The 17,441-nt window shown below is 36.8% G+C and overlaps 1 protein-coding gene across 2 annotated transcripts in view; it reads right to left on the bottom strand.

The window, feature by feature from the left end:
* Positions 1 to 1,714: 1,714 nt before the first annotated feature.
* LOC124155923 (ubiquitin-conjugating enzyme E2Q-like protein CG4502) overlaps positions 1,715 to 17,441 on the bottom strand; it is a 74,134-nt gene continuing 58,407 nt past the window's right edge. Inside the window, exons 2-5 of one of the 2 annotated variants that reach the window (XM_046530147.1) lie at positions 9,829 to 10,235; positions 7,484 to 7,838; positions 5,626 to 5,854; positions 1,715 to 4,200 (exon numbers count right to left, since the gene is read on the bottom strand). In XM_046530147.1, the coding sequence (XP_046386103.1) occupies positions 4,072 to 4,200; positions 5,626 to 5,854; positions 7,484 to 7,838; positions 9,829 to 10,096 (981 nt within the window). In that variant the 5' untranslated portion in view covers positions 10,097 to 10,235 and the 3' untranslated portion in view covers positions 1,715 to 4,071. Of the gene's footprint in view, positions 4,201 to 5,625; positions 5,855 to 7,483; positions 7,839 to 9,828; positions 10,515 to 17,441 lie in introns of those variants that run through there. The other variant, XM_046530148.1, reaches the window with a different exon arrangement.

Genomic DNA, 17,441 nt, shown 5'->3' with positions numbered 1-17,441 from the left:
ATTCTTTTTTCTCATGGCAGAATTAGATAATTATACTACTTCTATTGTTTTTTCATCTTCTAGCATCAGTAAAGAGGAGATGAAAATTTTCATTGGGATTTTACTGTTATGAGGTTGTAACTGGTTTCCATCCAAGCGATGCTCCTGGGAAGATTCTGGGGGTGCTCACAACTCAATGGTTACCGTAGCCAAGCGAAGGAATAGGTTCTTTGTGATGAGTAGATACCTTCACTGTGCAGACAATACGATGCCCGACATAATAGACAAATTGTGGTAGCTTCGCCGTAGATCACTAAATTGAAAGAACGTTTCAGAGGGATTTTTCCCACTGAAAAAACTCTCTTTTGGCAGGAGTATGATTGTGGAGTATTTTGGTATCCATCCTTGCATGTAATTCATTCGGCGGAGGACAATCAGTTTTGGTGGTAATGGTGGAATATTTTCCTTGACTTTTGGATGTAGCTGTTCACAATCTGTTCACAAGCAAAATATGGTCATTGCATGTCACAATTAGAGATCAGGCGTGTAATAATGCAAACATTACTGACCATACATCGATGCAAAGGCAAGTATAGCCGCCGTACTACTTCATTTTCAACAGAGGCAGACAGTGAAATATGTTACGATGCTAATGATCAATTAGTCTCAAAAGATTGCGTCGCCGTGCTGGAGAACATTGCGCTTCCGTCAAATGCACTGCATGCGATGCATGAAATATGGACAAATATTGCTTTACTACTTACCACTCAAAATGGTACGTATACGCCGGCATTGAACTCTAAAGCAATCTTTAGTTTATATAAAACAAATTGATTCAAATTTAATTCAATTTTATAAGGTATTACACCCTTATATGTTGTGAGAATATTTTTCAAACATGTATATTTATTCTATGTATTTTCCAAAATTGGGAAATGCATTTTCAACTATTTTACTTATTAGCCATGTAAAAATATTATTTAAATGTACCTTCAACAAATCCATTGATTGTGTCAATTCAAGGTTCTGTAGTTTCATAACACTACTGCCGAAAACTTAAATTTATACATAAATTTAAAATAATTTTTCTTGATGTGTATTTGACAAGTTTATAATATAAACATTATAAATTTAAATATACCCCAAACTTGTGAAATAGCATTGAAAAAATCCAAAACACTTCTACATCTTAAAAAATCACAATTTACATCGAAAAATTTATGAATCGCGGGCAATGGAACTCTGAAAATTATTGCTAAATTTTTAAACAATTTACTTTAAATTTAAACAAAAGCTTGAAAATAATGTACGTAATTAATAATATGTTTTTCTAGTGTTTTTTATCATTTAAATGAACAGTGCAGCTCAAATGCGAAAAATATTTGCTTTTTCTGGGGAAATATTACCTTGCACCAAAAGACAACAGATCCGCCCAATGTGACATTTATGTCACAGCCTGTATCTCGGAAACTACGCAACGGATCAACGAAATATTTTCAGAATGTAGTAAAAATGAGACCCTTACCATTCCCCTAGAATATGAATCATTAATCTCAAAAAAAATATTTTGGGCGGATCCAGGTTAACTGAAAATGGAGCTGATTCTTTATTGCGAGAAGGTATGGTGCTGTATTGAGAAAAGTGTATGTAATTGATAGTTCATTCACATATGCTATATCATTCTTGAGTTAAATGACAGTCAAAAGATATGAATAGAAAATGATGTTTTAACACACTCATTTGACAGAAAAGTTTATTTTTGTTGCCCAAGTTTAAACAGAGACAACTTATCACATTTGATCCAAATGGAATACTCATTATCAGTACTAATTGGCACATTCCATGTAGATAGAAAGAAAACATTTTGAGTCACATCAAGACAAATTCAGTATATTTTTATAGAAAACATTTTTTTCTTTGTTATAGAGCCCATATAAATGCACAAGCACATGAATTATGTCAATGTGATTGAAATCCTAATATGTATAATTAAATATGGTTGAAATGTTATAAGGCTCTGCCATATTTCTTTCAATTAAATAATCATGTCTTAAATAAGAAAAAAATGAAATGTATCACAACCTTGGCAGCGTAATTGGTGGTGATTTTGAACAAAAAAGCAATGGAAAGTAATCTTCAGGACAAAACCAGATAATTGCCAATTGATGTGGATTTGTAATTTCATGAAATCCTAATGCTAAATTCACACATTGTAAATAATTATGGCAAACCATTTAATGCCCTTGATTTGTGTGCTTAAAACATTGTGCGCCGTACAAAAATATCTCTCTTTTGATGAAGAAGGTACATAAAAATCAAAGCAAAATGAAAGTGCTCAGCCTCAATCGTCTATTCCCGTGGATATTTATGCCAGGAGTGAAGAGTAAGCTTCAATTCATTCGGTTTCAGCTAAATGCAACCTACTATAATGACATCAGTCGCAATAAATTTTGAGCTATGACTCGCATTTTGAATTGATATCAAATAAATTTTTAGGCATATCAAAATTAAATAAAAGTTGTAAACTCACACAAAAAAATTTATTTGGGACGGATCTGTGTTTATCTTTTTATAGTTCAAATGGTATATATGAAGCCACATTTTAATATGATTTTTAAGTTGTCAAACCTACAAAGAGTTTAATTTAAAGCCTGTTTGGGTTTGCACGTGGATTTTCTCATGCATAAAATTCATTGTAAAATCTCGGAAATATTTTGTGAAATTCTTTTTTCCTTTTATCTAAGATTTTTATGTCTTTATACCAATTTCATCAAGCGTCCTCACAATATTCTTATATATCAACACAATTTTAACAATGATTGTATAACAATACTCTTCAACTAAGAGTGTAAAACTCTCCCGAGTTTCTTAATGACTTTCCTCAAAATATGAGAGAGCATCGACATATTAACGAGGGCATAATTAACATACATAGTGAAATTCTAATGAAATGATTGCCGAAGAGCACTTGGTATTCAGGACTGTCACTTACAAATAATAAAAACATGTATACAATTCTTTGGCAAATCTAGCTAATGTATTTGGCAGGAATGTGGCACTGGACATCTGAACATTTTTGAAAGATGTTATCAAATATTTAATATTATGAGCATAACACATAACATAAGACAATAATAATCATCTCAAGGAATGTGTATTTGGACTGACATCAGCACATTTTCTTGAAAGATGTTTTAGTGATTATACCAGGTGTCTTGTACACATAACATGATTGTATTGGGACCTCCTTTCCTAAAATGTTACAACTTATCAATTGGGTAGTTAGTGTACCAGGTTGAAAGCTGGAAATACATAACGTTACAAATACATGGGCATGTGGGGACTTGAATAATCCTTTTTTCTAAGATCTACCATGAGAGGTAAAAATCTCACAATAGGACAACCTGGAACACCATTTCAATGTTATAATAATATGTAATGGAGTATGAGAATAAGATGGGCAAGACTGGGAAATATGAAAGACATCCTTAACAACGCTAGCTTTTAATGCCTGATCCCTGAAATTTAAAAGTCTATATTCCTTCTCCAGTCATTACTTGAGATTTTACTCTTAATGCACCCAATAATATGCATACAACTACTCCGGCAGTTGCAACAACTCATCAAAGATGCTTAAAATATTTCATTTACATACATGACAACGATGTTTCATAGAAATTAATGTGCTAAGCGTGTCTATGTTACATGACCACATTCCAACCAAAAATAGCCATTATCATCTAAGTACATATTTCCAACATCAACTGAACAATCAACAGTGTGAAATGATGAGATGAGGTCATTTTTTTATAACTTGAATGATTTTTTTTCCTTTGAAAGGACATAAAAATTTGTAGGTACTCATCAGTGATTATCACCAACTGTATTCTGATACATATTAGATTTGTCCTTTCACTAACATGCTTTTCCATGGGAGTTGTTGATCATCAACACCAGAGTTTAACCCAAGGAATGTTAGAAATACCTGATCATATCACCTAACAACATTTAAAAAACTAATCAAATATTAAGGAGAAATGAGCAAACATCTTTTTACTGGCGTTTGTTTCTTTCAATGAGTCACGGATGAATTTATCCATCAGCCAGCGGAGGTGTGACCCACCCATATTTTTCATGAGTTTTCACGAGACTTCGAAACGAATCTTCAGCTGAGCGTCGATTGAACTCTTTAGTTCCTTTTGCTTTCCTGGCGATCCGACCCTGGAATGAGAGTACAGTAATTTCATCAATGACCCAGTCTTGCTTTAAGCAAATTTTTATCAGAAAAGTGTTACATTAACTACCATTTTGCTTGAATATAGAATAGAAGATCCATGATTTTTTGATTATGGATTCCTTGTCTGTTTCTAACATCATCAACTTTTCCAAAAAATTCTAATAAACATGCCTTATTCAAGAGTTCATTCATTCCCTTATTTCCATCCTATTTCTAAGATAATTTATGCATATTTAGGGACAACATTGGGTAAAAGGGATTTCGTTTGGTATGCATGCAAATAGCTTATACACTTTGATGTCATAGTTTAAGTTGGATATCAGCATTTAAATGGTAGGGTAATTCTACCGAGTTATGACCACTTTTGAGGAACTAAAAAATCCAATTTGCCTGATTCAAACATGCTCAATTGGTTCTGTTAAGCAATATTTTTTACTATTTGACATAAAATCACTCCTGGAATATCTAAAGACTACCTTGAAATTATTAAATATTTTACCTTTTCAAAAAAATGTCAAAGTTTGATCAAAATATGGTATATAAAATCTCCTTGAATTGATATTTCTATGGGTCATAAATAGCACCGACCATAACATCAATATGTACACTCACAAAAATTATGTGATTTAAGTACCTATACATTTCGAGGGCAAGGAATTAATAGGGCCACTACCAATACATAGTTGTTATTGTTATACATGTATTTTTGCCTAATTAATGGCTCTGAAATTTATTCTGGTTAAAGGTTGCAATTTGGCCGAAGTATTAGCAGGCAAATGAATAGATTCATTGAGGATATGCTTAATGGTAGGAAGAAAAAGGGAATTATTATGTCACCAGATGAGGATAGCATGATATGTAATAGTAGAACTCTGCATTTGTTTGCGTAGTCATATTATTCTTGTACTTTTCCTTGTATTTCTCATATTGGATTTTAGGTACTCTTTTATTTGAGTTGGATGGAGTGGGATCTGTAGTCATTGGGTTGTATTCGTACCTAATTTAGATCTCTATGTTTGTCTCTATCAATTCATGGAGTAAGCGATTGCTATAATTCAAATGAACATCTGCAGCCATTTGTTTAATTATGCTAGCTAGTTCAAGATTTCATTGCAAGGTTAAACCATATCATTAATGAGATGCCTGTATTGATTCTTGAAATGCAGGTGATAATTTAGCGAACTATATATACTCTGGACTATGTGTGTTTGTCCAGGTTCATGGATTTGGTTCAATCTGCAGGGTAGTGATTTGCCTTCCTTTTGTTCATTAAGAACAGTTTGAAGAACTGAATCTTTACTATGAACCGAATCATCAAAAAGAGTTGCAGTTTGTATCTATGGAAACCAATGTGTATAGATATATGTAATGGAAAGTTGTGACTTATGAATTTGGGTATGTAATCATACCTGTCCTTTGACAATGGAAGCAGCAAACTGCATTATAATGGCTTCTACTGTGTAAGCACTTGCCCATCCTCTGGGAGTTAGCAATTCCATGCAAATAGCTCCTCCATCCATTACGTATCCACGTTCTATTCGTGGTGAAACTACCCTCATGAAGGGTGGAGTGAAAGGGAATGATTCTGGAAATATCAAATGCAGCAGAATGTATGGAACGCCCAGCTCACGCATGTCCCTGGAAGAGAAATGAGAAAGAGCAAAAAAATTACAAAGGAAATACAAAAAAATGAAAAATATTCTTCTAAGCATAGTAAAATATAGTATGTACACATTTTCCAACATGCATGATGCATTCAATGAGGAAATAACTCTGTATAATTAAAGTATCTTCTAAGTACAAAAATCAGCATAGCTAAAAAGGCGCACACATGATTGATATTAGTATACAATGAAGGAGTTGATAGGTGGTGATGTACCAAAGTAGCAGGTTGTTCTCAAATACTAGAAAAAATTGATGTGCTATCATGCATGATTAGCATCTATGTTGAATGGGTTAAAGTTGTCTAAGGATTTCAAAAATGTATGGTCTGAGGAAATTTAATTGCTATACTTCATAAAACAGGCAGAAAGTAGAGGGATTGAAAACTATGGCAACTTGTTTTTTAGCTCAGGGTTGATAAGTCAGGGTTCCCACTCAACCGTGAGAACCTTAAAACCGTGAATTTCGTCTACCGTGAAAAAAACCTGGAAATAGCCGTGAATCTCGTCATGAAACCTTAGAAATCTCTCAAACTTGATTGTAGAACTACGATAGGCAGATTAAAAGAAAAATCGATATTTCGGTCATGTTTCAAGGCCGAGTCTCGTGCAGATACAGATGCAGATGCTGTCCACACATTTATCTGCCCACGTGTATTAGAGGCGCAATTATTAATTGGTCCGTGTGCCATGACAGAACATTGACCTTAAGCCTGTGATTGACTTTAGACATTAACCCTGGCAAAAAATCAGGCACTTCTTCACTTCCCTGCTCTCTCCATTTTCCCACTCACACCCTTTAGCTGGACCTGAATTTTGCTAACTATAGGTGACGTCAGAAGAGATAGCACTTTCATTGCTGCGTTCGCATTTAAGGCATCTTTTGCGTTTGTTACATTTTTAGTTAATGTTCGGCCGATGAGTGTTACGTGATCAATATTTCTGCCTAAAATGCCTGATCTACAAACCGTGACTTGGATGACATTTAGACCATGAAAACCTGGAAAAAACTGTGAATTATATAATCTAGTTAGAGTAGGAACCCTGTAAGTAGTTTGTCTGATAGAGAATTGCATCACTAAAGTCTGGATTCAATAGGTCTATCTGTGGTTACTGTTGCTCTTTTTCAGGATTTGAGGAAGAAAGGATTTTTAGAGATTTATGAGCAGGTAAATGGAGGCTTGATACTTATGTTAGGTTAGATGGTCACTTGGTGGATAAACATTATTTTTCATGCAATACAGTGAAGGGAAAAGTACACAGCAGTAAAGATATCAGTAATAGTTTTGGCAAAGTAGGGGAGAAAAGATTTGATGACAGGAACACATCATAAAGGTGTGGTGAAAAGTCTAGTTTAAATGTTTAGCCTTGGTAAGGAGAGTAGGTGCCTATACTGCTGATTGAATAGCTAATTAGTAAGAATGGTCAGCTAAGCATTGTAAACTGGCCATTTCCTGAACTAATTGACTATGTACATAAGCTGATAATGTTTCAAAATTTATGCACCTTACCAACTGCAAACCAAATACTTATGCTAGGTGCATGCGTGATTTCTATTTCCCTGAAATTCCTCAGTTTGGCATTGTGGGAATTTCAGTGTACTCACCTACTGAGATCAGAGTCGGGATCAACCCTATAAAGACGTATGTGCCACTCAGACAAACAGTCTCCATTCACTAGTTCTGCTGTGAAAGGGGATGAGGAATCACTTGATGGCCCATCACGGGTGAGTTTTTGAATGTCCCTGAACTCTTTCATAAGTCGCCGCACACGAACTGTTTTACAGTTATTGGCCATGCCTTTTGTTGATGAAGGTGTTCTTCTTTTACTACCCGAAGAAGAAGAGGAAGATGGGTGGTCTGGGTTGCTGGTGGTGCAAGTAGTGCTTCCTTCAGCCCCAGCTGCACTTTTGCTTGTGCCAACTCTTAATCCTTTGCTGAGACTCCCTCCAACTTGAATATCTGAAATAAGGATGAAAATTTGTTAGCATCAGGTATGAGGTCAATCAAATTTCTCTCTAACCATTCATGAAAAATTTAATGGAGCTAATTATTTGGGAGTGTTCAAGTATTACATACATAGGTGGATTTGGGGGTATGAGGGGGCACGTTCCCCCCTAGACGCTTAAGAAACAAGACAAGATTTTCATTTGGCTATCATTATGTTTATTTAATTAGTTTATTACGGTCCTCAATCATTTAATTCCATATTAAGAACTTTCATATAAAAATGAAGAGAATATTTTGTACAGTAACTGTTGTAAGTTGATTTTGATCTGAAAATGTGAAAAGACCGTTTGCCCATCAGACCCTTGTCCCCCCCCTCCCCCCAGGAAAAAATCCTGGATCTGCCCTTGATTAAATAAGTACATTATTGTCTATTTTTTATCAGCAGTGCTTACATTACAATTGAACATACCCTTTGAAATTGGTCACCTCCATGCTTTTTCAGTTCGAAATGAAAATCACTTTAAATAATACATCAAGTTAATTCATGGGTAGAGTTTTTGGGAGTCAAGGGAGAGCCTAGCCCCCCCCCCCCTCCAATTTAAATAGTTATTGTCTGAAGAAGTGTGAAATATGTGAATTTCAGTGTAATGAAAACAAAAATATCAAAAGTTTAAAAAAGTTAAAAACGTCATTTTTTCAGGAGAGCCCTGGGGACCTTCCCACCCATTTCACTGTTCCATTTCATAGCCCCTAAACTCCCAGCAGGATTGCTGCCCCCTCAACATATCACTCGAAACTCTGCCCATGAGTTAATTCAGAAGTGATTCCCTTAATAAAATCACTCTTTAAAGAATTCAGTGTAAATAATACCTTTGTAATAACAATGAATGGTTTTCAAACTGTTTTTGATCCAAACTACTTTGCAACTTAATCTTTATGGCTTTGTTTGTGGCTCTCTAAGCTCAAGAACCAAAGTAGAAAGGGGAACCAAACCAGCCAATCCCTCTTTGAAAATATTTTTCATGTCATTCACTTACCAATGGTCCGTTTGCTAAGCTATGATTGGTGAAGGGACTAACCTTAACCTGCTTAGATACAACTGAGCCACTTTTGACCGCTCAACCCCTCCATCATGGGCACTTACAGACCTGTACCCTCCCTGAGCTCATCTGTTGACCACGTACTTACAAGGAAAGTCCCTCAAGTGAGACCATCTGATCTTGCTCACATTTTGCTATTCATAGAAATTGGATACCCATGAGGTGTAGTTTCTGTTTCAGCTGTCAATGCTGAATATAATGATAATAATAATATTTAATTTCCTGTTGGCTATACAAGTATAACATAGGATTTAGTCAAAAAAGGAAGAAAAGTTTATACAAAAGTTACATAGAAATTACAAAGAAGAGATAAGCAGTTAAATACGTACATAATTATATTAATTTGTCATTAAGATACTCATCAATGCTGTAATAGCATTTTTTAAGTAGCAGTTCTTTTAGCTTATTTTTAAACGTATTATCACTCACTGCACATTTTATTGGATTTGGGACTTTATTATAAACCATAGAGGCTGAGTGGTGAGGACCTTTTCTGCTTACATTTAAAGGCTGATTATTCAGATGGACATTGTCTTTATCACGTACAGAGACTTTACTAGTTTACTAATACTTTTTGAGATATTAGCGACCAAAAGTACCAGGAAATCTCCTAAAGTTATGCAACTTGTAGCACCCCAATAGATCCTAATACTCCATTGCTAGGACGAGAGACTAGGATGGGAGAGAATTTCAAAGAGAAGATTTTGTTACCACAATCTCCAGGCACTACAATTATGAAAAAAATCCTTAGTAATCCGTGAAACAACCTAAACATAGGCAACATCTTTTGGAGATCCAGGGGCCAAACAGGCCAGGAGCAAAAATCATCATTTTAAAAATAACAACAAAAAAAAGTGCCATTATGATTGGAGGTAATCTAATTTTAGGTTGTGTGTACTCACCTAGGGTGCTCTCTGCCGGTGTAACAGCTCCTCGGCAGCCATGCCTTGCCAGTAGCCGCCTTGCCGATTGGGCAGGTGATCCCTGATTGAGGCTCTTTTTGGCTCCTGCATGGCCAGCCACCGGCCCAACAATGTCACCATTTGCTACACTTTCAACCTCATTATTTCCCTGTCCTGACACTTGTGCTGCACGGGATTTATCTGAAGTAGAGCCGAATAGTCTTCTAAAGGCAGCTGCTACCTTCTCTCGTGGCCTTGAACTGGACATTGTTTTTTCCACTGTAGTTTCTACTGAGCGCACAATCTGGTCACTGCTTTGGTGTCACTACTACAACACCCTGTTTGTGCTATGTGCTTCGAAGGATAGTGAAGTGTATTCCACAACCAGTCGAGTCACAAATCAAAAACTGAAAATGAAAGAGATAAGATTCAATTACTTTCATTTACTTTTTGGTTGGTGGTTAGAAGTCTTTGGCTGATATAGCATTTGATAATGGAAAGGATTTATCAAAGTTGATTAAATTTTGGGAAGCCTATATGTATCAATGGCACCAATAGCAAATCGTGGAAATTTTTCTCGTGTTATTGTTTGCAATATCAAATTACGTCATTTCACATTTGGGGTCGGAGAATTTATATGATTTGAATTTCAGCGGGTAGTATCTTAAAAATATTTGGCCAAATATAGAGAAATAAACGTTTATATAAAGTTAATCTTGGTCTTTTTGTTACAACGCTTGACTCACTCCTTAAATAATATTTACCTTTATCAGATACACTTAGCATATTGCCACTTATGGCATAAAACAAAGTTAAGGATTATATAAATACAAATGCTTTATAGTGGCAACAATTTGAGGGCCTCGAACAAACGGCAATGAGTTCAACGTTCTGCGCAAGGATAACAAACTTCATTGCCGGGTTTCTCTGTGTCCTCCTTTTGTTACGCACGGGGTGATTTCCTCACTAAACGGTATAAATTTAACTGGAGCCGTCGGATGCTGTCCTATATAACCGCCGCTAATAACTCTCTCACCGCTGTCGAGTTCCCGAAGAATAATGTCAATCTGGGGAGTGAAACGCCTTCTCCTCCTCCTCACGGAACGTCAACTGCAGGTGTTGACCGAGTCCGCGTTTTGAGTTGTCGAGATGAATTACTCGCGCGTGCAGCCGTGGTTGCGCGGCTTCGCAAACATCCTTTGATTGCTGTGCAATCACTTCGACGCACCGCGACGCTCCTCGGGAGAAAAAAAAGAGTGCGGCACATTTACATGATCCCGTCGTTTCCCGTTCCTTTCTCAACTCCTTCGATATGGTTCATCTTTGTCATGGGGATCGGGTTGGTGTAGTGGCTTCGCGATTTGGCCCGGAATTAGGGCGGGGCAGGAGGAGCAAATACCCCGGGCGGCAGATTTCATAGGGGGGGCAAATTTGAATTTTTTTAATTTATAAAGAAATTAAAAAGTTATTTCATTTTTCAAATTAAATTATTTAACAATAATCACAAATTTATGCAATAATATCAATAGCAAACATACGGTGTGTAATGTCAACTACCGCATCTCGAAAAATATCTTACGGAGGTATTATATTTTAGTGTTGGGTGGGAGAGAGAGGGGGAGATTAGGTAAAAGGGTGGCAAACTGATCGTTGCCCCCCTGACAAAACTCCTAGTTCCGGCCCTGATTCCCACCCCGTGGACTCGGGTTCAAATCCCGGCGGTGGCAGAGAATTTTCAGAGACTGCCCGATACCTGCATGAATGTTGTGTGGAGGACATTTAAAGCGCAACACTCCGTCTGTCGGATGGGACGTTTAGCCGTGGTCCTCTTGGCGCCTTTCGCTAATACCGACGCTGGGTATCTCTCCACCCTTCCATACCCTTCCCTTACCGGCTGCTTTTACCGATTGGGGCTCAGAACCTCGCATATATAAAATAAAAATCGCTACAAAATCAACGCGTATTTATGAACAATTGTTAATGTATATACAAAGATACGGGAGACTAGCTAATGACAACGGTGTCAAAATTCACCTCGCAAGGACAACCGTTGCTTAGAAAACATTGTTTCATAAAAAATACAATAGGAATGGGTGTAATAATGGGAGACGAGTGAAACCTAAGATTAAAGCAAAAGGACTTGCCATGACTCATATAAATTTGGAAAGTTAGTAACGCGCGCTTAACGTTGGCCATGGTTAAAAAGTTGTGGTTTACTTAGAAAGGCTTAAAAAAACCGATACTTTTTTAGTTGAAGCGCTAATATCTAAATTCAACTAGCAGGTTGAAAATGATTCAACAATATATGAAGGAAATCAATGGTACCAATATCATGAAAATAGCTTAAAAGGTATGGTTTTTGTAAGCGTTCAAACTCGAGTGTCTATACTTTTGGTACGGACAGTAAGTTCCCCTTCTAGCCGGCAGTATCAACAGTTCGCGATCCGTTTAGCTCACAAACTCTATCTCCCACGCACATTAACGACCGACAAATCCAACGGGAAAACTCGCGGGCGTTTACCACGTATTCCGTCGCCGGTAAAAGAACGAACTTCATTCGGTAGGAAGAATTTTTTTTCCCCGATCCTTTTCAAAGAGAAAGAAATGATCCGACCGCATCAACTGTTTCACGGCAAGCGATCCATCTCAAGGGAAATGGGAACGCTAAAAAGGAGATTTAAGGGAGAGGAACGAAAAAAAATTCCTCCGTTATGCAAATATCCCGGTCTCGGAGATATCGGGACAGTTGAGTCAATACGCGCGTATAACCGCCCTGAATTTTGACTCGGTGCATCCCCTGTGGCTTGGGAAGGGAGTGGGAGGGCTTGAACCACTATCGTGGAACCTCTTCACCTTTTTTTCCTCCTCCTCCTCCTCCTATCCCCTCTTAGCAATCGTTCGATAAAGTCCACATCGTTTCCTCTCTTCCGTCGATAAAATCCGCCGCCGAAGTGCCACCGATTGATTTGAATCCGAGGGGACTGGGTAGAGGGTGGTCGATCTCATAATCTTACCTTGAAAGAAAACAAATCAATACTATTTCACCACGAGCATCCGTTTCACGTGCTCAATTTGACGGTTCTGACGTGGATGTCTACAAATATAAAAGGAGGGCATCGAGGAGACTTCCGTTTCATACGGAGTGGCGACACACGAAATGGACTACCTACTTCGCAGCAACTGCCTTTTTTTCCTTAGGGAATGCATATCTCTCGCTCTCCCGTATTCATATGATGGAGGCAAGAGACTGCACAGAAGAGGCTCAATTTCATCCCATGCAAGGGTGATTTCTGTGGCCACTTCGGTCGCATTTTAATCGGTTTACAAAAATGTCCGCGGCGCAGTGATGACTGCAAAGCGATCCACTATTTTCCAATATTTTGGAGTATAGTACATATTTGTAATTGCGATGGATAGTATTGAAGAGTTATAAATTTAACAAATCACATCGTCGTGAATATAAATTTATACTTTCAGGATAACTAGAATACTTATCTAATTGATAGTTTTACGCGGCTAAAAGTAATTATTGCACTATCTCAGTCTTTGGTTCATCGTTCACATACCTGGCCGACGCGTCGCGACGTTTCGGAGACGATGCAGCACTCTATCAGCTGAGTTGATCGCTCGATGTACCCAGAAGATGGAGTGCTGGATCGCCTCCGAAACGTCGGCTAGGTATGTGAACGGAGACAACTCGACGCGGGTGTAGGCCGAAGGCCGAGATGGTGTAGTAGAGACCCTGTTCAACTTTTATATGGTACACAGAGATATCAAACTTTCCACTTTATTTTAATTTCATTAATTCTACACGTGTTTTGATTGGCTTGCAATCATCATCTCGTGCAGTTTGTGTATTAAAATTAAGTGTACTCCGCGATACCTTTGTGTAATCTTCATTTAATATGCTATTCTACGGCATCTCTCTGGAACAATTTGACTGCTATTCAACATTTTCCTCTGTTTCAAACATGATAAAAAATACACAAAAGTGAAACTCCCTGCGCTTCTGACTCAACTAACTGCGCTGAAAACTGAATTACAATTACAACGCAATTACTGAGGGAACTAAATATAAATTTGGGTAGTAACACTCGGATTAGGTGGGTCTAGGTAGGTACATTATAGAAAAATATTTAAAGGCTCAAGGAAAAACTTTCAATTTTGAGATGCAAGCAATATTGTGTCAATGCAATGTTGACTGATGATGAGCTACCTTAAAACTCAAAGGCAAATGGTGGAGGTGAAATCTTTATTTTATTCAGTAGCACGACATTGAGATAAAAACAGCCGTGAATTATCACAGAAAATTTATTGAACAAACTCAGGCTTCAGCAAAAACACTAAAACCTCGCCTTATTTCTTTTGAAATTGAAAATTCCTTAGATTTATCCATATTAATATGTGCTTTGCTAATACCAATCGTTTACTGAAACAACAAAGTCAAAAAGTTCAATGGGTAATGGTAAAGTGCTGTAATCATGTTGGTTGAATGAAATTCACTGTGAAAATTAACAATTTCTTTCGCAATAATGTAGTAAGTCGTGCATGTCCACAGGTTATTTCCCGAAACTTTGAAATAACTGCGACAATAGGAGTCGGTGCTCGAGCATATTTCGGCTTCTCCCTATCGTTTCGCCACCGAAGTGTAGGTCGTAACGTCTTCCGGACCCGTTTTCGCGTGAAATTGCTTCAGTGTTTCAATTGGAATGAAATAGCTGCGTGATTCCACGTCGCAAGCAGAGCTTAAATAGTAATGCCGAAATCAATCTAGATGGGTTTTTTCGTACCCGCTTTGGTCGAGAAAAGAAGTGCCTCTGCAACTTTAAGCTCTTAAAAAGGTGAAGGAAGTGTAAATAAATCTTCCAATTCTATCACGAATCACAAGTTTCATCGACGCTGCTTCTACCAACTTATTTTTGGAGTAGCTGATAACTTAACATCGAAAGTGAGCTAAAACTTTTCTTGGTAAAATATCAATATTCCTCAGCTAAAATGAGACCCAAGAAAACTGAATATACTTTTTGCTTAAGAATGGGTATTAAAATTTCGAATGAACAACTAATTCTATTTACGTACTGCTTAATCATCCAATGGCATCATCAGTTAAGGAATAGAATTAACCTTTTTTATTGAATGTAAAAATTATAATATGTCATTAGAGTTTATTCCACCCGAAATCATAATATATTTTATATTGACTGATTGCATTGATTTGGAAAAAAATCGGGCAAAATAAAAACAGTATTTTACACCTGCGAATGTGGTGGATTACATTTTTTTTAAATAAATTTCCGGATGAAAAGAATGTGTGGACTCAGTCCCGTAGATTGATCAATACCTAAAAAATCAATTTCACATCAAAGAGGGACTTGACTTCTCTCTGCATACAGAGTGCTCATTTGCTTTGTGACTACATACAATTCTATCCTCTTCATATTACTGGGTCAATAATATTTATTTTCCCGAGATTAATTCCTGCATTCTAATTTTTTACGTCTGCGAACAGCTCTGTATTTTTTTTTTCAAATTACAGGGGTTGATTAAAGTGCTCCATTCTAAAAAATGGGTGGTTTTCGTGCACGCCGTGAGCAATTATTTGTGACGTATTTTTTTAAATGGTCCTGATTATGGTATGATTCAGTTGCGGAAAATATGAACGTAAAAATAAAATATACACAGTAAAGTATGACTGATTTGAAAAATATGACCAAAGAGTTTCACTTTGTATTTCTCCTATATCTCCAACTAATTTCATAGATATGACAAGTATTTTTGTAAATAGACCATATTGCTGACACATTCTACAAGGATGAATCATATTGCGATAATCATAACGATTTGTAGTATCTTTCCATTTATCCGGTATCTTGCCTACCATTTCCTTCGAAAAGGTCTCTCTCACGTCTTGATTCTCTTTGATTGCATCTGACCTTCCATTAAGTACTTACATCGCCCATCAATTCTCCGATGAACATCCTGTGAACCATGGCGATATTCTCAGCTTGAGTCCAATCAGATTCCCTCTTCTTCTCGTTAATGTCTCCAATTGCCTTCCCAATTCTCCCTTCCCCGTTAGAGAACATGTCAATCTCGTATCTACTTCCAGAGTCAGCATATTTGCCCCCGTCCATCATCTGAATTTCTTGTCATGTATCAATCGGTCAGCTTCTCTGCTTTTTCTCTATCTTTTTCCTTGCGAAATAATGTCAGAATAGACTAGTAATCCATGTGCTGCTTTCGATATAAGTATCGTAAGGGAATAATCAATTTAAAAATAGTATTTTTCTTTGAATATTTTCTGTAAGAGAATTCTTAACTCTTACCATCTTTGTGTCTTTCGAGGGTCCTTTCCACTTATTTTAACGTAATAGTAACTTTTTAAGATTTCAATTATGAATTTTTAACGAACTATTTCGTTTAATTTGGAAAAAATGAAAGTACTTTGGCAACACACACAGTGATACAATAGCTAAAATAGTCTGTGACTCGATTCACGAGTCTCATCAAAATTTCAGGAAGGATTTAGCGGAACTAATTTGAGTGGTGAATCTTGGCAGAGTGATGTATCGCTAACGCTCGAAGATATTTGAAGTCGTCGATAGTCTAATCTTGTCATAATTGGCACTTGGGTTATCAAAAAATTCTTCACTCGTAAATGCCGAATGTTTCCTTGAGGGAAAGATTTGCTACCTAACCTTTGGGTCGTGGTAACCCTTGACTGTACTTATGATCAAATTCTTTATAGTTAATGATTGATGCGTTATGTGGTAAATTAGGTTAAGGCTAATCCAATTACGTGAAAATGAGTATCCCTGACCTAATTTATTTTTTGTGTCGGGCGTCCATCCTATTGCAGTCAAATGAGCGAGTATTGTTAATGATTGTTATTCGTTCCAGTTACGATTTGAGGCATCTAGGCACCCACCAAGGCCAGGAGTGTATTCAGCTTTGTAATTATTTTACACGTGTACGTTTTATCCCGCGTGTCTTCTGTGAATTAGGGAGGTCGCAAAAACAATGAAATTTAGAGATAGGAAGGATGAAGAGTAAAATATATGCCAACGGTACATCGTAGAGTCTCGCTGTTTCAATTTATGTTCGTAGTACCGTATGATGAGTATTTTGTACCTCACGTAGGATGCGGTAAATCTAGAATCTGCACGTTGTAATTCAGATACCGGATTGCACATGAGGAACTAGAAATAAAGGGAGGAAAGTCCATCGAATCGTAAGAATAAGTCACGGCCCAGCCTTTAAAGACGTTTTATTTTCAAAGAGTTTATGGGTATAAGTACTTTGTGAATTTATTTCACCTAAGGATTTTACTTTGTATTTTCCCTATATCTTCCTCTCATTCATAGATATGACTAGTGGTATTTTTGCAAATAGACCATATTGTGGACACATTCAGCAAAATATTATCTACTTCATTTGAATAATCACCAGGCCAAAATTGGCTTTGTGGAGGTTTTCAAATCTAGTTCTTCATTATAGCTGAATGCGAGTTGAGTTTTTTATTCATTTGAGGTGGTTTTTAAGAGTCATTTGACGTTCGTAAGCGATAAAATGCAAACTTTCTTGATGAAATTAATATTCATATCTGGGTTTAA

Source organism: Ischnura elegans, chromosome 3, assembly GCF_921293095.1.
Source record: "Ischnura elegans chromosome 3, ioIscEleg1.1, whole genome shotgun sequence".
In the NCBI taxonomy this organism is placed as follows: Eukaryota; Metazoa; Arthropoda; class Insecta; order Odonata; family Coenagrionidae; genus Ischnura; species Ischnura elegans.
This window is presented reverse-complemented; position numbering and strand designations above follow the sequence as displayed.